The 23,194-nt window shown below is 48.4% G+C and overlaps 4 protein-coding genes across 7 annotated transcripts; 2 read left to right on the top strand and 2 right to left on the bottom strand.

Moving 5' to 3' along the window:
- Positions 1-626: 626 nt before the first annotated feature.
- Positions 627-15,296, bottom strand: LOC6525935 (E3 ubiquitin-protein ligase HECW2). Of its 3 annotated transcripts, none has more exons than XM_015191059.2 (5): positions 14,553-15,296; positions 12,003-14,503; positions 11,733-11,899; positions 3,202-3,390; positions 627-3,145 (listed from the first exon to the last, which is right to left on the bottom strand). In XM_015191059.2, exons 1-5 carry the CDS (start codon positions 14,941-14,943, stop codon positions 2,071-2,073), a joined length of 4,323 nt encoding a protein of 1,440 aa, XP_015046545.1. In that variant the 5' UTR covers positions 14,944-15,296; the 3' UTR covers positions 627-2,070. The 3 variants fall into 3 exon arrangements, with proteins under 3 accessions (XP_015046545.1, XP_002101755.2, XP_015046543.1); XM_002101719.4 differs by having other exon boundaries at positions 12,003-14,491; XM_015191057.2 differs by lacking the exons at positions 11,733-11,899; positions 12,003-14,503; positions 14,553-15,296 and adding an exon at positions 7,331-7,521.
- Positions 15,297-15,362: 66 nt separating this feature from the next.
- LOC6525934 (lysine--tRNA ligase) lies at positions 15,363-17,897 on the top strand. Of its 2 annotated transcripts, none has more exons than XM_002101718.4 (4): positions 15,363-15,515; positions 15,943-16,609; positions 16,675-17,622; positions 17,691-17,897. In XM_002101718.4, exons 1-4 carry the CDS (start codon positions 15,484-15,486, stop codon positions 17,784-17,786), a joined length of 1,743 nt encoding a protein of 580 aa, XP_002101754.1. In that variant the 5' UTR covers positions 15,363-15,483; the 3' UTR covers positions 17,787-17,897. The 2 variants fall into 2 exon arrangements, with proteins under 2 accessions (XP_002101754.1, XP_015046542.1); XM_015191056.2 differs by lacking the exon at positions 15,363-15,515 and adding an exon at positions 15,625-15,808.
- A 256-nt stretch (positions 17,898-18,153) lies between these two features.
- LOC6525933 (protein LST8 homolog) lies at positions 18,154-19,908 on the top strand. Its single transcript, XM_002101717.4, has 2 exons — positions 18,154-18,361; positions 18,430-19,908. Exons 1-2 carry the CDS (start codon positions 18,248-18,250, stop codon positions 19,255-19,257), a joined length of 942 nt encoding a protein of 313 aa, XP_002101753.1. The 5' UTR covers positions 18,154-18,247; the 3' UTR covers positions 19,258-19,908.
- Positions 19,909-19,933: 25 nt separating this feature from the next.
- Positions 19,934-23,194, bottom strand: LOC6525932 (ADP-ribosylation factor-binding protein GGA2). Its single transcript, XM_002101716.3, has 5 exons — positions 23,036-23,194; positions 22,803-22,960; positions 21,564-22,158; positions 20,511-21,499; positions 19,934-20,436 (listed from the first exon to the last, which is right to left on the bottom strand). Exons 1-5 carry the CDS (start codon positions 23,070-23,072, stop codon positions 20,224-20,226), a joined length of 1,992 nt encoding a protein of 663 aa, XP_002101752.1. The 5' UTR covers positions 23,073-23,194; the 3' UTR covers positions 19,934-20,223.

Raw genomic sequence — 23,194 nt, 5'->3', positions numbered from 1 at the left:
GCTGAAAACCCACAGGGAGACACTGTACATACACGCGGCAGGACGCGCGTCCGGCAAACCAGTCCAAGATCCACGATCCATACCCGAAACATGGAAATCTTAGCCTAGAGAAATGGTCGCATAATATTTAAGGACATATACGTATGTGTTATCATTTCAGAAAAAAAGAAGCGAGAAACCAAAATACAACTTGATGTAAAAGCGAAATGCATTTTGCAGTTAAAAAAGCAAATAATAAGTAACAAATGAAAATTGTGGATAAAATATATATAGAAAACGGAATACTCTTGGTTTCATTTAGAAGGGTTTGTTTGTGGTGATTCTCATTTTTTTCCAGGACCAAATACCCAAATTTTCCACAAAGTGGTATCGTTGAATCTGCATTTTATGAATAATTGACACGATCAAAGTTTTGCTTTTGAAGTAAAAGGCTCACATTTATTTATTTATAATTATAGTTAATTTGTTCATAAATACACGCACATTAATAGTTCATTAAAACAATCTTCAATTATCAATAAGTAGTTCAAAAAGCGTTACATTCTCTTCTTTCTCTGTCTCTTTCACTGCCTTTAGCTCTGTCTCTCTCCATCTCCGTTGCTTTCCGTATTAACTAATGCCAAAAATACATGTAAACAAATCACCATTTAGTTATATTTTCGTTTCCTTCTCGCATTCGATAAATACTAATCATAAAAATTTGTTTTTTTTGCTTTTCGTTTTTGTTTTTTTTGCTCTTGCTTTTGGTATTCAATTATTTAGCTACGTTTGGAATTTGTTGTATGTTTTCGTTAAATATAATTCATATTATCGTTAATTGTATGCGCCGAAAGAACCAATAAAGCCGAAGCAACGCACTGGACCAATTCGTAATCGTTGGCAAAACAGTAGCCAAGTTTTGTATATATATAAACCCGATCGGAGCTGCCATGTGCAGCCTGTCCTGGCCAGAGATTTGGTCAAGTGGCTGGCGAGGATGCGCACGGAAGCTTCTTCACGGGCGGTTGGTTGTTAAGAGGATTGTAAATTCAAAAATAATTTACATAGTTTTTGGGTAAAAGGAGAGGGGTAAATATATATATATATATATATATCTATATATGTTATAATAACTGACATCCACAATACGCTTATTTGGAATGCACACATCTAGGGAGTGTTCAAATTTGAGTTTGAATTCGAGTTTAGGCTAAGACAACATTATAAGCTAGTTAAGTATTGGCGTAGAGTTGCTCTGCTCTCTTTCTTTGGGAACTGCTGAACTGCATCTGGATCTGAAACTGGATCTGAATCTAAATCTGGAGCAGCGTTTACGCGTCGTAAATTTCTCTAGAGGCAGTTGGCATCGTTTCGAGTGTAAATCAGGCAGAGTCAAGCGAAGGATACTAAGGCTTAGAAGCTATCCGGGGTCGTGTAGATCTTAGAACTAATGACTGGCGGCGCTGGCAAGCCGTTTTGCTCTTGAGGTAACTTCCATTCAATGAACGGCAAACGAAGGCGAAGGCAAATTGTCTACGAACTAGTGGGATGCCATGCCTAAAGTAGCAAGTCTGTCTATGGCTAGGCTTTTCTTTGCTTTTCTTTTCAATTTTGTTCTTTTTTGGGGGGGACGGGTAAACCTACGTATATAAATAACTACAGTACAATTCTGAGTGTTGCAGAAATCCCAGTAGATTTGAATAGTATGTAGGCGCCTAGAAATATCTAAGATTACGAATTATGCATCAAGTTTCGTTTACCTAAATCTATTCGTAACAAGTTATAATTTTAAGAATTATATTCTGAAACTAAATAATAGTTTCAATTACTGTTTAGACTTCAAAAAATGGAATGTAACTTTAAAACTATTGGTTTTACAAAGACTTCATTGTTATTTTTCAAAGACTCCAACTAGTGGCATTCAAAACCCTAGGATTTCTGCAAAGCCCGCGAATTTCTAGACTTAGGCAAGTTATAAAAACTTCTAAAATCGAAATAAAGCGTTTCGGGGTGTGTTTGTTTTTGTGTGTGTGTGTGTGTGTGTGTCTGTGTGGGTGCAACAAAGTGAGGCTGAGGTGCAATATCACGTGCCTACTCGATGCCGAACGTGTTCGTCTCCTCGACGGCCAGCAGCAGCTTCTCATACAGCAACTCGGGCGTTGGATAGGGCGGCAAGTCCAGCCGATTGAAGCAGGTGTGGGCACGGGGCAGTGCGTTGGGCTTGCCCCACTTCTCGATGCAGAAACGCCGTGGGCCAGTCGATCCGCGCAGTGCGGAGAAGCCTTCGTACGGAATGCTCGAGGTGCCAGTCACGAACTGAAGGAGACGCAGGCGCTGCTCGTTGCTAAAGCGCTCGATGACCTGCCAGAACCACACGATCACCTGGTGGTTATCGTGGTAGCCGGAACGATATTCCGTGTTCAGGCGCCAATCGTTTGTGTCTATTTCCGCCGTGCCGGCAATAACCAGCTCCAATTCCCGTGCATCGAAGACGGAAACGAGCCGCGAATCGACCACCTCGTAAAAGCCGCGCACCAGCGATTCAGTTTGCTCCTGAACGCCGCGCTCCAAACGCCACTTAATCATGCGCTCCAAGTACTCCTTTTTGTTCTTCTCGTTGACGATAATGTTCTTGCCGCCCGGCTTCAATTCCCGCTCCACCACACGGCCCAGCAGCTCCTCTGTGACGCAGAACGTTAGGCCGAGATCCACGCCGGTGCCGATGTCATTGTCGCGTATCCACTGCAGCGACTGATGGAACTCATTGTCCAGCGACTCCAAGTCACTGAGCGCCACAGGCAGACGCAGCAGCGCCTTGTAAAAGGGTCGCGTAAAGAAGGCGTCCAGTAGATACTGATGGACCAGCGCCAAACCCAAGACACGCCCGCTAAAGCGGAACCAATCGTGGCAGTTGTCCACGAACGCCGACAGCGGCGACACCTGCACCGTGTACGTGTCGTTGGCGGAGTACTCGAACAGTCCGTAGTACGGATTGAACAGCTCGCGGGAGAGCAGGAAGAAGAACTCGCGAGAGGGTCCGCCGTAGTCCAGGCCCTCCTCCGTGTCCCACAGCACGGCGAGACGGCCGCGTTGCAGGTCCTTCTTGTTCGCGGACATGATGCGCCGGAAGGCGTCCTCCAGCAAATGGCTGCGACGGATGTGCAGTCTACAAAATGATGGTATTGCTTAGCCAAGTTAGTAAGTTTGTAATGCGTTACTTACTTAAGCTTGTGAGGTCCTTGTCCATAGCCCTTGGACTCCAGTTTGCGATAGAAACTGCGCAGCTTGGCCTCGAAATCCCGGCGAAATGGTGGCGGCGCCCGCTGTGGCATCCGGGAGCTCAGCACCGGCGATCCCTGCGGACTGCGCTCTTCAATAGGAACATAGCTCATGATCTCCTGCTCGAACAGGCTGTGTAAAAAAAGATAGAAAGTCAAATTAGTTGTACTCGTCGCACAGAGCGATTAAACTCCTCGGGTATTGGTCATAAATCTACGGCTATCGGTGGCGTCACTTTCGCTTCATTGGCCACTGGCGGTGCCATTGATGGCTCATGGCTAATCCGGCAATTGATTGGCCCACGCGGCAGAGCACCAGCACATTCGACAGCCCGGAAAGGACGCCAATCCGCATATGGAATGTGCGTTGATAGCGGATTAAGGAGATAAATGCGCTTTGCACTTGGCACTTGACTATAAGCGATAACTGGGAGAAAATCTTGGAACATTAGAATATTTCAAAAAATATCTCTCGCTGAATTTGCAATCATAAATTCTCAACTAATAACGTTAAGTTTTTGATATTGGCGTGCCAAATTTAAAGCAACCCAATGAAGAAACCCACAAAATTACAATCAATTAAAATTCAAGAACTAATTGATCTCCAAAATGATGACAACATTTGCAACTTAGCATATGCAACTATAAACACTTGTTCAGGCTGAAAATCATGCGATTGCAGCTGGCTGATACGTCACTCGACGACATATAGATATAGATTCCGATGCTGGTGTCGACCCATTTGCATTGAATTCAGCGCTGATGAAATGATGAAATCAGACCACAGATGAGAAGATGAAGAGGTCAGCAGGGCAAGTGATTTGTCATGGGCATTAATATGCGTACATTGCACACATTGTTGAAGCGCGAGCGATTCTTTCTTCCGCCCCTGCAGGGCCACGCCCACGCCCGTCTACAAAAAAAAAGACCGTCAAAGTTTTCTCACCGCCAGGCGGAAGAATCGCTCGATTTTCAATCAATGCAATCGATTAGGTCAAAGGCGACCTTCGCCCAAAAGTCAGAACAAACTTTTCCTTCCCCTTTTTTTTTTTGATTTTTTTTTTATGATTTTTAGTTTATTAGTTCGTTTAGCCCAATCGAATATGAACTATTCCGATTCTAAGTAGTTAATCCATAATTTAAATTGCTATTTGGTTGCGCCTTTTGCTTTTGCTCCGCCGGCCTTCAACTTGAAATTGAAAATTGGCCAATTAATAACGCAAATTATGGCGGTCAACCGCACTTGCGGCTAGTTGCTATATATAAATATATATATCTATATTAATATATTTTCAGGGGATTGGATCGGTTTAGATTGCCTGGGATCGAGCGGATAGTAAAAAGTGACAACAGTTTTGGCTGCAATTATCGCCCGCTCGGAAGTGACTAATTCCCCAATTGAAGCTACCCCATTTTTCTGCGCTCATTAGCAATACATTTTGGCAGTTTGTCTGTTTGGCAATTTGGCGTTTTGGAAGTGGAAACGGATCAATTAATTGGGTTTGTACTGTACTGGTACACATGCCGTGTCAAATTACACACAAATTGATTGAAATTCTTGCAAAATTATTGGAACAACAGGAAGCTGCTATTAACGCAAATTAAAATAACATTTTCAAATTTTCGACGCAAATACAAAATGCTTGTGGGTGGTGACACCCACTTCTCACCCAACAAAGAATCACACACACATAATATGCATGGTATAACGCCATTGTGTGTTGACACTAAGATATATATAAATATAGATATGCGGGGGCGTTGTGATCTAGGGGGCGTGGCTGGTACGTAGTAATATTTATAAAACATTTGATGCAATCGCAACCGGACAGCCGGTCAATGACTTGGCCCCCAAAGAAAGTCCACAAAAGTGCGGAAATGCTGAGGGATTGCCTTTGATAAAGTCATATGAAGTTAACCAAAGAAAAGCTCTTTTTCTTTGAGGTTCGGTTCTTTTGCTAGCTATATCATAGCACAAAACTAAATCTTAAGTCAGTTGTGGATTTCAATTATGTTATGTTCCGAATTAAAACCATTTAATGGATCGTTTCTTTGAAAATCGTCCGCCGTCTGCAAAAATAATTCGCTTTATGCGGGAAGAAGCTCTCCAAACATATATATGTATATAAACTCCCACTTCACTTTCCACTCTATTATCAGGCAGTAGACTTGCCCGCTGCATATTTAATACCCAATTTACGAATGCTGCACCACTCCCACTTCACCCACTTCACCCACATTATTACATTATGCCAGGCGACAACTTCACAAATTATTCGCTAAATATTCGAAATTGCCGCCGCCGCGCCGCTCATATGAAATATGATATGAAAGGGAAGTGCTTTTATGCTGGTCGTTGGCGTCTCAGTAGTAGCAATTAGAAACATATAAACATTAATATTATTATAAAGATCGGCAAGAATGCAGAATCTGTGGCGACTCACGTACTTCTCCCACATGTGGAAGGTGTAGACGAACTTGGAAAAGAGACCCATTTGCTGGGTTGTAAATCCGAAATGGATTCTCAATTAGCAGCACACTAAATCCACAAAAGATTCAAAACACCGACCAAAAAAAAAAAAATGAATATATATGAATATCACCGAAATCACAAACGAATACTTCGGGGTAAATCGATTCCCAGTCGAACTGAAGCAAACGGCCAACTGATTTGGAGTCCCAGCACATTTCGTGCCCAAACTGCAGCACCTGGTGCATTTGGGGGGCAGCAGGAAGGGGGTGCCACCGATATCACGATAAGCTGATAAGACCGCTGGCGATAATGGAGCCTTAACCCATTTGGCGTTCTTTTTTTCGTGTGTGTTCTTGATTATGGTTGAGTTTTCGGGGTTGCATGATTTCAATTTCAGACTAAAGAGTTAGACCACAGAGTTAGTATTTGATATGTATTTGAAATTCAGATTTAAGAGGCGAGGAAGTAATACAAGTTGGGCACATTCGAAATCTAATCCGAAAATAATTAAAATTACAACACTCCGCCACTTGGCGATTGACCAACGCGCAAGTTTGTAAATTCTATGCCAGATAAGCTATAAACCAAGTGCCCAAACGATCCAAGTAATTGTTCAATATATAAACAAACCACTTGAGTGGAGCGCAGCATATCCTTGAGGTTTAGGTTTTGGTTTTGGTTTTGGTTTTGGGTCTCACATGGAGCACATAACATCTGCAATTGGACACTGGGAATAATAGAGGCACCATAAATTACTCATAATTATTTGTGCGAACTGTTTACTTGGCATTCCGCAGCATTCCTGCAACCAAAGGCAACTGAAGGCAACCGGAGTGCCATCCAGATCGTAATGCTGTAACGTGGGAATGGAATGGGAGCCGTCGCATGGAACCGGAGATCTTTGCCGCGGATAGAAAAGTGCCCAGCCGGCGGCGCGGAATGGGGTAAACAGAATCGGATGCAACAGAATCGGATGGACAGGATGTGATCTCGTTTTGCATGCGCTGCATTTTTGTAGCGCTTTTTTGTGCTGGGAAGTGCATGGGAAACGGGAGACTGGGCAATAGATGAGTAAACACTTCTTGGATGACTCAAAAACAAGATATCGAATGTGGCGAAATAGCAAATAATACTTTAGTTCAGTCATACGTCAGTTGGGTGATGTGCTTAAATCACTCCCATTTCAAATACTCATTTAAGTGTAAGAAATATGGTGAACAGGGTGCTTAACTAATAAATATGAATAAGATATAGTAACTGCTAGTCTTCTAGCTACAAATCTTTATGAACATCGATCTGCCTACTTCATCGATCTACTATATCCTTCATCCTGTTAATTTTCCATCTATTTCTTCTCTTCCTTACCGATAACCCATCAAATATTTTAGGAAAACATATTTATGCTGCTCATATCAATAACATATTTTTGGCATTCCTTGCATTGGTTTTTCAAAACTCAACTAAGAAAAAGTACCTAAAACTTGCAGGGTACTTCACACCCAAAGCGATGACTAAACGAGTGCAAGGTGGTAACTTAGCCCTTGCCAAAAGGGGGATTTACCAGATGGCAATCGGTTCGATTAGCAATTGATCTACTTACACGGCCCACACGATGTAGGCAGCCTTCGATAGAAAGCCCATTTTGTTGTGCGCCCAAAGCCTTGAGCACCAAATAGTTAACCATCACTGAGAACACTGCGTGCCGTTAGGATATTCCGCTGGTCGAGACGTTCAAAAAAAAGGCGCGAAACGGTTGCGTATCGGGTAGTATCGGTTATCAAGCGGTTCAAACGAAAAAATAAAACAAAAACACACAGACACAGAAACACTGGAAACGGTAGAATGTGTGCTCACGCTCCGGCTGTTGAAATGCTTCTGGTGATAGAAGCTCACTATCCGACGAACGGAACGAAGTCGCAACGGAGGCGGCAGAGGCGGTAGAGGCGGCAGAAGCGGTAGAAGCGGCAGCGGCGTCCAAACGAACGGAACGAAGCCGGCGGAGTCACCGATAAACAAAACTAAAGTCACCGAAAAACGAATATCACAAATATTAAGTTGTTATGCACAATAAAGAATATATCTTCGCGGATTCTTTAATGGATTATAGCTGATAGCTAATAGCAAGTAGCAAGTAGCAAGTAGCTAATAGCAAGTAGCAAGTAGCAAGTAGCAAGTAGCAAGTAGCTAATAGCAAGTAGCAAGTAGCAAGTAGCTAATAGCAAGTAGCAAGTAGCAAGTAGCAAGTAGCAAGTAGCATGTAGCATGCTACCCCAATGACCGACGAATGCAGAATGCTGGCGTTTGTCTGGCCGCCCAGCCGATAAATATGAATTTCATTTCGTTTCGATTCAATTTAAGCGGCTAAGGAAATTATTTAATTACTCGCTGCTTTTTGTTTTCGATCGGCTCTTTTCGTATCGCCTCGTACCGCTGGAGTTCTGCTGCTCTTTTTTTTGGTATTTGGTTTTTGGCTTTTGGCTTTTGGTTTTTGGCTTTTGCTTTTGGTGCAGTGCAGCGCCGCTTCAAATGCTTCAAATGCTCCAAATGAAAAGAGCCAGCAGAATCCGCCGACAAACTCCAAGCGGCAACGACGGCACAGTGGTCACAAATTGGGAGGTCAGAGGTCGGGGGGTTGCATATCAGGGGGTTACTCAAAAGTGGACAGAAAATATTTACAACTTATAAGGAATATTTCCTTATTTCTTTTGGCATTTTAAGCTTTTAATTAGGCGGAGCACCTAAAAAGAATTTGTAATTCAACTTTCTAGTTTAGAAATATAATGCTTCTTAAAAATACTTAACAAAGTAAGTATTTGGATGTTGTTAATAATTGCAACATCATAATTATTATATTAGAATTGATCAATAATCCCTAAAGCTTGGCTCCACTGTACCGCCAGTCAGCTGTTGCCGGCATGACTACGATTTTGGATTCGGATTCGGATTCGGGTTCGGGTTCGGCTTTGGGTTTGCGATTGCGATTGAGTCACCCCCACGAGGAGTGCACTTCAAACGATCGACGACAGCCCCATCCCCATCCCCAATCCCAATACCCATGCCCATTCGTATTCCCATTCCCATACCCATACCCATTCCCATACCCATTCCCAATGCCCATCGCAATCCATGGCATGTGGATGGGTGAGTGTGTGGCGTTGGTCATGGTTATAATTGTCCGCTCATCACTCCACCGCGACAACCACTCCCACTTCCACTACCACTTCCACATCCCCAGCCACTGCCACACTCCGTTTCCAACTGAAACTACAAGCGTACTTATGAAGATTTCGAACTGCCACGCCCTGCATTTAGCACGCCCCAAAACGGAAGCCACTACAAACCGCAAACAGACGCCGGCCACTGTTTGAGTGTGTCTCCATGACTGCCTGCCCCAATGTATCCATGTATCCACTGCCTCAATGCTCCAATGCTACAATGCTACAATGCTACAATGCTACAATGCTCCAATGCTCCAATGCCTCAATGCCTCGATGATCCCATGTCCCAATCGAACTGCACGCATGCGCAGCACAGCCGCCCCCCAAAAGCCCAATGAACTGTAAACAAGCGGCGAACAACTGGGGGAAAAAAAAGCGAATGTTCCCTTCTACGGGTCAAATTTGAACGGCAAACAGCAGTTAACCCAACTCCAGCGCCAACTTCCTGCTTTGCCAATGGTATACGCACATGCCAATACCCTTTCTATATTCAAATAGTTCATATTTATAATTTTAATACTATTATTTGTATATAAGATGAAGCAGTTCTTGTCCTACCCTACACAACTACTTAACGTAGCTTTGCCTTTCCTACAACTAAAACGGTTTCTTTGGTGGAACGTACATATGTGAAATGCTTGATAACATCCATCTATTTCCCTAAGAAAACTAGATGTACCCCTAGGAAGAGCAACTGAAAGGCCAACTGCAAACTTGTCAATGCCTCGCCGACGGCGACGAAGTTCAACGCTGATAATGATAATGATAATGATAATGATAATAGAACTAGCTGATGAAGATGACGACACTGCCACACCCCCGCTTGAAAGCAAAAAAAAAAGAAAAGAAAAAGAAAACCCCTTAAGACGATCGATTGGACGGGACTCGAAATTCGAATTGGAGTTGCTATATATACATACATATATGCAATAAATTATGCTTGATTTGGAATTGGGTTAAATGGCGAACCGGGGCGAGGGGCATTAGCGGATTAGTGGGGCGGGTGCGGAATTTATGGGGCAGCTGCTGCCGAGCCTTTGGGGCGTTGGTCTGCCAGCGAAAAGGAGGCGTGGCCCCAAGATCGCTCAATAAATATATACCCTATATATAAATATGGATTCTTTTAAGCCATTCAGCTATTTATAGTTCAACGCCAAAAGCATTTAGCCAACTGGCGAAATCTGTAGATAACTTAACGCGTGTATTTGTTGACTCTTAGTGAGCCATATTAATTGCCCAACGACTTGGAAAAGAGGGAGGTGGAAAAGGGGGTGGTGTTACCTCATCGCCACTCGGAGGACGGATGACTAATGGCCAAGTGCAGATTGTCTGAGGCTGCGGCTCTGATCTCAGACAACTGAGAAGCGAAGTGGTGCATTCATAGGTTTGCTACACACACGTGTGTTTCCCCGATTTCCGAGAGGTTGCTTTAAGTTGTGTAAATATCTTCGCTAACAAGATCATTTAGTGTCACTCGTTGCAATACAATATGCTTTAAATTAACTAACAATACAATATGCTTTAAATTAACTAACTAATTAGCTCACTAGTTTCGTTTTTGCAAACGTGTTTAACTAATTAATGGGCTAGAAACATATTTAAATACATTTTAAAGTTCTATAAAAGCACTTCCTTGTTTCAAGCGGATTAATTGTAGGGCACTAATAAACAATCAAATTGTGGTTAGCTAAGCTATGACTTTTTACTAAAGGGACTGCTGCCCTGATCTCCACAAAAGTTTATCATTGAAGCTATTGAACCTTTTAAACCTGAGAAATTCGGCAGGATTCTTTAGCATTTACATGATTACCAGGACTTTATTAACCAGATGTGCATAGTAGTTGCCCTCGCACAAGTCCAAATTCATACTAAAAACTCCCACGACTCGTTTTCCAATGAAGCGCGACAATTTGGCTAATTGAAATGCAATTAAATGGCTCAATCGGAATGGGAATCAGAATTGTTGGTGGCCAGCATGGCCAGCATGGAGTAATCGACAGTTTGGGAGCTTGAGCGCCAGCAACTTAATCTCTCGACTACGATTTCCATTTTGCTGCCGCCGAGATTGGGATTAAGATTAAGGTCAGCGCAATGTGCATGTGGATTGGATGCCGGGCAATTGGCGGGCTGCAGTTCCTCAATATTTGTGGTAAATATTTGTAGTCTTGTGTGTTGGAAGAAACACGCTCAATTAGACAATAAGCAATGAGATTAGAAGCCAAGACGATGTTGAAGTGCTAGCCTTGCTGCGGGTAGGTGGCTTAGTTTGTTTGCTTTGTTGCACGCGTTTGGCGTTTGGTTTTGGAAAATTGGCCAGCGACCTTCGACATGGTTTTCAAAAACAATTAAACCCACTGGCGGCACTCATATGCGGCGCACTCATGCAGGACCGCCGCCAAAATCGATTGAAGCCAACAGAACCAGCTACAAATCAACAAATCAAAGCCGAAGCCGAAGCCAAAACACAAAACATTAACACTCCATTCGAGCCAAGAAAATATGACGCAGCAATGCAATTTCAGGCCAGGTGGATTCGGCCTGGCCGTGGGACCTTCGTCAAGTGCAGGTGGAGCCATTGGCTGATGGCCACCGGTGCGTCATGTATGCGGGACTTTATGGCAGTGGGTTCATTAGCACCACGCCAGTTCCGAGGGCTTTCCACCTGTCTGTCTGTCTGGCTGATGGCACAATCTATACATATACATAAACTATAGTCTCCGGATGCGAGCCATATTCTTGTTAAGTAACATGTTAAGCTATATGATTTGAAATCGGCTCGCTCACCTCAGCAAAATGGTCAGTTGTAGGTCATGGCCCAATCTCTCGAGTGCGGGAACACCCTCCACCCGCAGGATATTGATTTTCTCACGCAGCTGGCGGGACATTGTGTGCTGGCCCTGGCGCTCTCGCAGGATCTCCAGGATGTTCGGCTGGCGCAGGAAGGCAATGACCTGGAAACAAAGATGTGGAATCAATTGATTTTCCAGAGACTACAATCGACAGATTTGGGACGTTGGTAGCCGCCTTTTACATTTGAATACGGACAAAACGCACCTTTTCGTTGTAGGCGATGGGCACATCCTCGTACCCGGCTGCAGTGGCTCCAGCACCGGCCATTCCAGCGGCACCGTACGCCGAACGGTCCGCGTTGAGGGCACAGGAGATGGCTGCCGTTGTGGTGCAGTTGTGACCATGTCCATGGCTACTTCTGGAGGAGGAGGACGACGATGAGGGTCTTGGCGGAGGCAAAGGCGGCACACCGGACACTGAGGATGCCGGACTGGCGTTAATATGCCCACTGGTGGCGGACAAACAGTTGCCATCCACCAGATCTGGGTAGTAGTAGCCCACACCTGACTGTTGCTGCTGCGGATGCTGCTGGCGATGCCGGACTACACGAGGACACTCGACGGGCAGGCGAGGATCCATGAACGAGGTGCGACGATGCTGGTGGTCAATGAAGAACTGCTTGCCCGATTGATCCAGCTTGGTCTCCCAGCACGAGGGCAGTTCCCTGCTCATCTGGGCGAATGTGTTAACCAGCGCCACCAGATCCTTGTTGTACTGATACCGCTGGAAGCACTGCGGATCGCGTCGAATGCGCATGACCATGTGCTTCAGTGCGGCATTGCGATTATAAATGGCCAGTGCAGCTTCGTTGGTGTGCAGCAGGGAATAGAAATCCGGGCGGCAGAGCATCAGGATGGCGGGATGTATAGCCGTGGCGGGTGGAGGAGCGACGGGAGCATTGGAATTAGCATTACTATTGGCAGAGGCTGGCAGATTGTAGAGCTGCGCAGCTCTGCTCTCATTGGTAATGGTGCGTCGGATGCTTTGATAGCGCCTATCCAGCTGCTGGCGATGGTGTTGCTCTCTGCCGGCTGGTCCTCCACTTGGCGCCGCTCCTGGTCGTTGCCAGGAGGTTGTTCGCGTTGTGTGATCGATGTAAAAGATGCGTCCGTGGCTGTCCATTCGCGCCTCCCATGCGGGTGGCAGTGGCGGCTCTCCCGCGGCTCCAGCTCCACTTGACCCGGATACCGTACCCGATCCTGGTTCCATAAGGGCTGCGCCAGCTGCTGCTGCCGCCGCCGCCGCTGCTGCGGCTGCACTGCGTTCTGGAATGGAGGGCAGGCGGGTGCTGCTTATGTGCACCACCTCGTCTGGCTGCTCCTGACCCTGCTCTTGGCCACCATCTTGCATGTAGATGTAATCCAATTGACTAGAAGCGGATGGGGGATCCGTTGGGATCGCTCCTCCGATGGCGAGGCTGGAGTTGGCAGTGACGGCTTGGAGGCGGGCATGCCGCCGGGCATGGTGAGTGGGCGTTGGTGGACATACCAAAGGCGATCCGGTTGCTCCAGCCGTAGTACCAGCTCCGGCACCACCGCCTACGCGTTTGAGCAGCCGCTGCTGCGGTCGCTGACCATGGAACGTTGGAGTTCCTGGCGGCACCACATCCTGCAGAGCTCCGCCCACTCCTCTGCCTCTGGTGGGCGAGTGCTGCTCTGGAGTCAGGCTGAGATCCAAGGGAGAGGCACTGCGCGTGGAACAGCCCGACGGAGGACTTCTCGGCCGCTTTGGTGAAAGCAGAAGGCGCGGGGAGGCTTGTTCCTCCGACGAACTGGCCTTGCCATTGGAGGGAGCCCGGGTGAGCGGACGGTGCTGGCGCAGATACGGAAATTGCAGACTATTTGGCGACGAAGACGAGGATCCAACGGCCGAGGAACTCGGAAAGGTGGGGAACTCATAGCTCTGGTGGACCGGCACCTTTTGTGTGCTAATCGTGTTGATGTAGCTATCGGGTCCGATCTTCTTCTTCAGCAGCGGCTTAAATCGCACTGGCGGCGTGGCCAGGGGTGAATTATTTGAACTTCCACTGCCCTGGGCCATTTCCTCGGCCAGTCGCTCATCCGTGTCCAGGATGTCGAACTGAAAGACATCGCCCTGAAGCTTCAGATCCCGACCAACAGCTCGCGGCGGCCAAGAGCGTTCCAGCGGGCGATGTTGTGGTGGCGAGGGCTGTCGAAGATGCTGATGATGATGTTGCTGCTGTTGCTTCTGTTGCTGCTGACGGCGCTGCACATGGGCACTGGCCTGGAGAGCAGCAGCGGCTCCCAGAAGACTCTCCACGGCAGCCGCCTCCTCGTCCTCCTCCTCATCCACATCCTCGTCCACTTCAGCCATGCTCAGAGTGTCCACCATTTCAGCAGGCACTGTTTCGAAACATTCGCGTGCCACCCACAGATTAAATCCATCTCCATTAGCATTGGACAGCGTTGTGGTCGTCGCGCCCGCCTTGGTCTTCTTCTTGGCTCCGCTTAGGGGCGTGGAGCCACCGCTTTGGGGCGACAGTGTCCAGGACTTGCGACGCGCACCACCGCCCACGCTGCTGCCGCCATCACTGCCAATGCTGCCGTTGTAGGAGTTGGTCGGTGAGAGCGTGGCATTGTTGGCCGGTGTCTCGCAGGATTTGGTGGACAGCAGGGTCTGGTGGCGCGGTTCCCTGTGCTCCTTTGAGCCTGCAGGCTTTTCTTCTTTCGAAGCTGTAAGGGAAGCTGGGAAGGATGAGTGGATGTACTCGCTTGTTAGACTCAAGTAACTTACAGGCATCACTGGGCTGGGCCAGTGCGCAGGCCCCCAGCTGCTGCTGCTGCTGCTCCACCTCCTCTGCGACGTCCTGATTTCCAGATGCCAAGGGCGGTTCCTGTTCCACCACTTCGCTGACACTCACCTGGACATCGTTGGTCAGGGTGAGGGCACTCTGGAAGGCCTGTTCTAGTTCGTCACTTTCGTTGCCGTTGCGCGCCTCGTAGAAGGCTTCCTCCTCTTTGGGATCATCATCGTCCTCCTCCTCCTCCTCCTCCTCGTCATCTTCCTCTTCCTGCTCCTCCTGCTGCAGCCTGACGGCAATGGGATCCACTGGATTCCTGTCCGCCAGGCATGCGGCAGATGTTGCCAGTGGCTGTAGGGGAACCGGTGCAGCTGGAGGCTCCATTTCGTTTGCCTCCGGTTCTCAAGATGTGCTCTTCCTCTTCCCCAGCACTTCTCCTCTTCCTCTTCCTCTTCCTGGTCCACTACGACCACTGCCACCCCGCCCCCGCGCCCAGTCCAGGGTTAACAGTTACAGTTACAGCTGCAGTTGCTCTACTTTGGCGTTCTGATGTTTGCTGCCTTCCGACCGGAGCATTTCGCGTCCTCCAGCCATGAGTCCAGATTTGGGCCGTGCTGTGCTGTGCTCACTGCCCGCAAGGCCGTGGCGCTGGCTTTAGTTGATCAATTGTTAATTTAAGGATTGCAAAGCTAAATAAAATATTTCGGGGCTAGTGCAGTGTGACCAAATGACAATGGCGTAACAAAGCCCACGCGCCAGTGTTACCACCTGGTGCGGCAAAGCGAATGCAACGTTTTGAGCGCATCTGGCAGCGCTGGCCGTGTACTTTTTACTTTTGTGGCGCTTTCGCATTAGCATTTCGTTTGGGTTTCCGCCGCTTCTGAGATCCCCGGATTAACCAGCGAACAACGTAACCGCATCAGCATGGCCGCTGCAAGTGGAGAACTGTCCAAGAAGTAAGTGCACCGGCTCCAGAGCGCGTCCATTTGCCACAAACGTTTCAATCCGGCCAACGTAGCTGCCCGTTTGAGGTTAGGGCGAAGCGGCAACGTTCCAGTTCGCATTATTTATGTTGCATGTGTGCCGCTCGCTGATGAAATACGCTGCTTAAAATAACAATGTTCGCTCGCTGCGCCCTAAGAACCGTGCAGGGGGCGTGGCCTCGATGCAGATACGTCGGAATTCGGCCATTGGCCGCCGGTTTCCACGTGAGCGCATCGCAATTGCAGCCAAGCAAGCAGACCAAACTGTGGGTTACTCATACGCACCGTTGGCCAGGCTGTCACAACTGCCTGGATATTCGTATATAATCCGTGGTTATAACAGCCTTGTGGTAATACCTCCATTGCCTGCTATTACCCAAACGTTTCTCTTCATTCACAGTGAGCTAAAGCGTCGCCTGAAGGCCGAGCAAAAGGCCAAGGAGAAGGCCGAAAAGGCGGCCGCTGCACCGGCTCCCGAAGGAGGTGCTGGCAAGAAGAAGAGCAGCGCCGCCGAGGAGGAGGAGATCTCGCCAAATGAGTACTTTAAGCTGCGCTCCGCTGCCGTTCAGGAGCTGAAGCGTACGCCCGAAACGGATCCCTATCCACACAAGTTCCATGTGAGCAGCTCGCTGGAGGACTTCATTGCCAAGTATGAGACTAGCCTGAAGGAGGGCGAGACGCTGGAGAATGTGAAACTGAGTGTGGCCGGCCGTGTGCATGCCATCCGCGAGTCGGGCGCCAAGCTCATCTTCTACGATCTGCGCGGCGAGGGTGTCAAGGTGCAGGTGATGGCCAGCGCCAAGTCTTACAAGTCGGAGGCAGATTTCGAGACCGATACCGCCAAGCTGCGACGCGGCGACATCATCGGCGTGATCGGACATCCAGGCAAGACCAAGAAGGGTGAACTGTCCGTGATGCCCAGCGAGATCAAGCTGCTGTCGCCGTGTCTACACATGCTGCCCCATCTGCATTTCGGCTTGAAGGACAAGGAGACGCGCTATCGCCAGCGCTACCTCGATCTCATTCTCAACAACAAAGTGCGCGAGAACTTCCAGATCCGTGCCAAGGTATGAAATGATTTCCGCAGTTGAGGCTGAAACACTTACCACGTACTACTCCCCTTATTTCGCAGATCATCTCGTACGTTCGCCAGTTCCTGGATCGTCTGGGTTTCCTGGAGATCGAGACGCCGATGATGAACATGATCGCCGGTGGTGCCACTGCCAAGCCCTTTGTGACGCATCACAATGACCTAAAGATGGACCTGTTCATGCGCATTGCACCCGAGCTGTACCACAAGATGCTGGTGGTAGGTGGACTCGATCGCGTGTACGAGATCGGACGGCAGTTCCGTAACGAGGGCATCGACCTCACCCACAATCCCGAATTCACCACGTGCGAGTTCTACATGGCGTATGCCGACTACGCCGACATTATGGACATCACCGAGCAGTTGGTCTCGGGAATGGTGAAGGCGATCCGTGGCTCCTACAAGATCACCTATCATCCGGAGGGTCCCGAGGGACCTGAGCAAGAATTGGACTTTACGCCGCCCTTCAAGCGCGTATCCATGATCAAAACACTGGAGGAGAAGCTGCAGGTGAAGTTCCCGGCGGCCGATACCTTCAATTCGCCGGAGACGAATCAGTTCCTGTCCCAGTTGTGCGCCAAGCACCAGGTCGAGTGCCCCGCTCCGCGCACCACCGCCCGCTTGCTGGACAAGCTCGTCGGCGAGTTCATTGAGGAGTTTTGCGTGAATCCCACGTTCATCTGCGAGCATCCGCAGATCATGTCGCCGCTGGCCAAATACCATCGCAGTATTCCCGGCCTGACGGAGCGTTTCGAGCTGTTCGTGGCCAAGAAGGAGATCTGCAACGCCTACACCGAGTTGAACGATCCGGTTGTGCAACGCGAGCGCTTTGAGCAGCAGGCCAGCGATAAGGCGGCCGGTGATGACGAGGCCCAGCTGGTCGACGAGAACTTCTGCACGTCCCTGGAGTACGGACTGCCGCCCACTGGCGGTTTCGGCATGGGCATCGATCGCCTGGCCATGTTCCTCACGGACTCCAACAACATCAAGGTGGGTCTGCGGCTAGACATTAAGTTAAGTTATTGGAATTATTGCTCAATTTGGTTTTGTTTTTTTAGGAGGTTCTGCTGTTCCCCGCCATGAAACCGGAGGATGCCAACCGCACGGCAGCGGAAACTGCTCCCGCCGCCGCCGCCGCTGCCGCTCAGCAGTAGATGGCCATCACCATCGCTCACTCCACTCAACCCCAATCCCTGTACGTTACGCTGGTTCCGGACTAGTCCCAGATGCTAAGTTATTCAACCAATAAACATTTTTTTCCAATATCCGAAGCATGTGTAATTTTGCGTGGTCGATTTCTGGTTATTTACGTGATCTGGAAAATCAATATGATTTTTAAAGATAAACATTATGTGTAGAAGATATCCCCATGGAAACTATTACGGTGTATATTTGAAACGGATAAGCAATCTTTTTAGAAAACATTGTTTTTTGAAAGCGTTTTTATGTTTTTTGTTGTGTACCAATAAGAATATTTTCGCGCTTACCAACACCGCGCAACTTATCGATAAGCGCGATTAGCGGCTATCGAGGACCCATGGACCGATAGGTTTGGCCAAATGAAAACATTGCCGGAGAAAAAAGCGGAAATTGTCAATTAATCCGTGAACACAGGATGGGGGACCAACAGCAGCTGATCCTGGCCACCGGCGGCTATGACCACACAATAAAGGTGTGGCAGGCGCACACGGGCAACTGCATAAAGACAATGAGATTCGTGGAGACCTCGGTGGGATTACCCTTAATAGTGCATGTTGTTAATGGCCGGTTAATCAACATAGCTTATGTATCTTGCAGCAAGTGAATGCGCTGGACAGGACGCCGGATAAGACGCGTCTGGCGGCGTGCGGATACCAGTGCATCCGGCTGTACGACCTGGAGTCCAACTGCACCGCACCGGTGATCAATTTCGATGGCGTGCAGAAGAATGTGACGCGACTGGGCTTCCAGGAGGACGGCAACTGGATGTTCACCGCCGGCGAGGATCATCACGTTAGGATCTGGGACATGATCGCCGCACCGCCCCACTGCTCCCGCGTCTTCGACTGTGAGGCGCCGGTAAATGCCGCCTGTTTGCATCCCAATCAGGTGGAGATCGCCATGGGCTCGCAGAATGGCAGCGTCTTTCTGTGGGACGTCAAGTCGGAGCGACACGAACGCATCGTGCCCGAGGTGGATGCATCCATTCAGGATGTGGCCATCTCGCCGGATGGCAGATACCTGGCGGCGGCCAATAACAAGGGCAACTGCTACATCTGGTCGCTGACCAGTCAGGATCAAAAGATGAGCACGCTGCGGCCGACCAAGAAAATTCCGGCACACTCTCGCTACATACTGCGCTGCAAATTTAGCCCGGATTCCAGGCTCCTGCTAACGACCTCGGGCGATGGTACGGTGGGCATTTGGAAGACGGATGACTTCACCAAATGGCGTGAGCTGTGCATCGAGAACTACTGGGTGTGGGATGCCGCCTTTAGCGCCGATTCCAAGTGGCTGTTCACCGCCTCATCCGACGGCATTGCACGGCTGTGGAAGCTGCAAACGAAGAGTCCCATCAGGGACTATACCGGTCACACCAAGGCCATCACTGCCCTGTCCTTCAAGGACGAGATCGTGGGCAAATAGTAGTAGTTGTAGTAGTTGCTAGCCGCCGCTAGAATCTAGGCAATTCGTAAGCTTTGTGACCAACGTGTCACCATCGACAGTTTCCTGCTAAGTTGATTGTCTCCCGTTGGGCGGCGTTTTGGCGGATTTTCCTGTGGGTTTCCCAAACAGCAGTACAGCTGCTGAATGATTGATCTACCAAGGTCCCAATAATTCAGTCATTCTAATAATTAGCTGGCTAAAATCCACACACAATTAATGGCATTTAAATACTAAAGTGAGTAGCCACCAATTTAAATATCTATTAAGCATCAGGGATTTTTAGTTTCTACCCTTTCGTTAAGCTCAAAGTTTTGGTTTAGTTTACGTTTCCAATTGGATAAATGAAAATGTAATTCATAGTGTCAAGAGTTATATTTGAAAAACTGCCAGCAATGCTATTGCTATCTTAACACCGTAAAATCAGCAAGTATCTCAGACTTACAACGAACACTGGAGATCGATTATCCCACACAAACCGCCAACCCGCCCGAGACAATCCGCAAGGAACAAGCAATTTGGCATTTTTTGAGGGCAGTAGCAAGTAGGGATAGTAGCGATGACTCCGTATAGGCAACACAGCAACCAGAACTGAAGCATCAACAAAAAAAAAAAAAAAAACAACACCCACAATTCAACAGAGTAATGAGAATACCTCTGAAAATGAGCGCTTGGCTTTTGTAGCGACTTTTTCATAATTTATAAACCTTTGATACATAATTATATTACGACTAAATCGTTTGTATGCAAAATGCAATTTGAATAAAAATCTTACGGGCGTAAATATACATACAATACATAAATTGAAAACAAAAAGTTTCTTTTAGATACGGGTGCACAACATAGATGTGGAAAAATTGACTGTTTTTTATTTGGTTTGCCCCCCTTTTCAGTTTCCAGATGGGCTTTCAGTGGACGGGAGCGGGAAATGCTGTTTGCCGGGTTATTCTAGTCCACATAGTCGATGCCTTTGGCCACAATCGATTCCTTGAATGGATCCGGATCGTCGCCCAGCTTGTAGCCCACGATGCAGGTCACGTCCACGGCCTTGCCCGTCGGATTCAGGAGTAGCATCACCTGGTTGATGGGCGTCGCCGGGCGGAAGGGCTTGTGGGGCGGCATCTGGCTGTCCGTCGGCGGCAGCAGGCGCACCTTGCATGGCTGCAGAATAAAAGGAAAGCTTGTTACTCTTGACCATTCCAAACACAGTGATATTCGTCAGCGGACTCGCTCACCTTCTTCACGCTGGCCTCAAACTGAAAGTCGTGCACTGGCTGGCGACTCTTGTTCTGAGCCGATATCACAATCACCGACACACGATGGCCGGGCCGATCGCTGGTGAAGTTCAGACTAAGCTGCATGTCGTCGTCGTCGAGAACGATGCGCTGCTCTCCGGTGGCCTGTATGTTGTCCAGTTCCACGTTGATTTCGCTTAGCGGCTTGGCCGGCGGTACAACTGTCACTGGAGCCACCACGGCTTCATCCTTCTTTTCCACATCATCGCTGAGTAAAGGAACATCGTCTATGGCATCAGCAGGAGCAGGAGCAGAAGCAGATGCGGAAGCTGGATCATTAGCAGTCGGTTGCTCCTCTGGCGCCTTTACATGCATTCGTTCGCGAGCTAAGTCGTTAAGCGTGATCTTCTCGGGATCCCGCTTAAAGCTGAGCATCCGATCCTGGGTGGGTAGGATCTGCTGGAATAGCTCCTCGCTGAGCATATCGATTTGCGGCATCTTTCTGATTGTTTCCGGCACTTTGCTAGCGCTGCCTTCGTTGCCATTGGCCAGAGCCTCGTTTGCGGTGGCCTGACTAATGACCTGCGGCTCCAGCAGAATGGTGGCATTCTGGAATGGTTGGTTCTGCTTCGCTTCGCTTTCGGCCAGAGCGCTGCTAAAGATGTCACTTAAATCGGCCAGCGGATTCGACGCGGTGGCCGCGGCATCGGAACTACTGCTGGCGGTATTCGGTTGACTTGCGGTGGCTGAAGTAGCTGCTTCGTTGCTTCCACTAATCAGCAGATCCCCAAGCAGTTCGTTCAGCAACTGGGCGTTGTTGGAGCTAGTGCTGGTCGCTGTGGCCAAGCTGGACGCGGGCTTCGCAGAGCTAGCGGATGTTAGAGCACTCGTGGGCACGGCAGGAGCGGTAATATTTGTGGGCGAAGGCACTAGATGCTTGTAGCGCTGCATGGTGGCTAGTAGAGCGCCATTGGCATCCAGAGTGTCAGCTGCGAATGGAGGGAGTTATATAAAGAGCTGAATGGAGAAACATTTATGAGAAACCACACCCACCTACGAGCTGCGCATCCGAGTCGTCCAGCAGCTGCGGCAGATGCTGGAAGATGGGCTTGTGCTTCTTGCAGCTCTTGTACAGCTCGTGCAGCGTTTCGTTGACGTCCTCGTTGGAGGGATCGTAGGTGTCCAGCATCTGATTGAGCAACTGCATCGTCTCCTGCACCTCGCAAAGCACCAAACGATGCTGGGCCAGCAGATCGTTGCGACGCGCCTCCTGCGCCATCCGATACTGCAGCAGAAGATTGGCCCGCTTGAAGTTCTCGGGATTATTGCTCTTGATCAGCTTGGCGAACATGGCCTCGTCAATGGTGCCCAGGACACTCTCCCGTTTGGCCACCGCCGCCTCCGTGACGCTGTGCTCGATGTCCCCCTCCTTGCGCAGCATGTCGTAGGCATCGCGTATCTTCTGGCGCTGCGGGAACTCCGTTGTCCACAGGAGGAGGCACTCCATGATCCGCTGCTTCACCTCGTGCGGCGTCTCGGCGCCCTTGTACTTCTTCGACACCAGGCGTATCAGTTCGTTGAGGAAGCGGAATTTTGACGCCTCGTCCTGGAAGTCGTCGCCGCACTGCGTCATGCATTCTTCCAGCAGCTGAAACAGATAAATGGGTTTTATTGTTGAACTACGCATGTTTTAATGAGATTTTCCTAGTATAGGGATTACTAATGGATGTCATTTTTTGCTTTTTTAAGTGAAGAAGAAAAGTACAAGTATATTACATATGTATTTATGTTTGGTCAAAACATTGATAATCAGAGTCTGATTTTTACTCGTAAAATAAAACAAGAAAAGTCGTGACAAACCAAAGATAAGAGATAAAGAAAGCTGACAAGTGCACGGTAAAAACTACAACAAAAACAATAATAATATTAAGCAAATGCGCAATAAAGCTAGTTAATTTACATATTGGAAGTTGAGGGCTTCTAAGGATGCAACTGCTAACTGTTGCATGTTGTTTTAGCTGTTTTTGCGACAGTTGGCCATACGAACGCATTTCGATAGCAATTGTTAACAATAGATAAGAACATTTTTGTTGCTAATTCGAGCGCAGCCACAAAAGTGCGTGTGTGTGTGTTTATTCGTATTTGTGCGCTTTTCGTGAACTTTACGGCCCACTGTGCAGCGGTGTGTGTGTGTGTGCGTGCGGTTTATCCCTTTACCGTTAGGTGGTTGTGGGTGGGGGGAGGGATAGCTGTGAGCAAATGGGGTGAAAAGTGCAAAATGTAGTCATTTACCGAAATCGCACGCGTTGCTTCCGTCACGTTTGTGGAGCGCACCTTGGCCACAATCATCTCCTGCGCCTTGTGGACCAATTGGGCGTTACTTTTGACCACAATGCAGAACATTTGCACGCCCAGTTCGTCGATTTTCTGTGCCGGATTTGTTGCTCTCTCTGCGTTGGCCGAGATGCCGGAAAAATGCGCTAGATTATGCAAGTTCCGGTTGCCGGAATGTCAGCGTGACTCACCCAGCATCTCCTCCATTATGCTCTCGTCGGTTGTCATTGTGCGGCCTGTATTTTATTAACTGGGGGATAAACAATATTTGCGTTGATTTCGAACATCAGACATATTGTTGTTGTCGCTCCACCGACACTATCGATAGTTTGGCGAGCTTTACATTCGGT

This window comes from Drosophila yakuba, chromosome X (assembly GCF_016746365.2).
Source record: "Drosophila yakuba strain Tai18E2 chromosome X, Prin_Dyak_Tai18E2_2.1, whole genome shotgun sequence".
Classification (NCBI taxonomy): domain Eukaryota; kingdom Metazoa; phylum Arthropoda; class Insecta; order Diptera; family Drosophilidae; genus Drosophila; species Drosophila yakuba.
The sequence above is the reverse complement of the archived record's forward strand: the minus strand, read 5'-3'. Positions and strand labels throughout refer to the sequence as shown.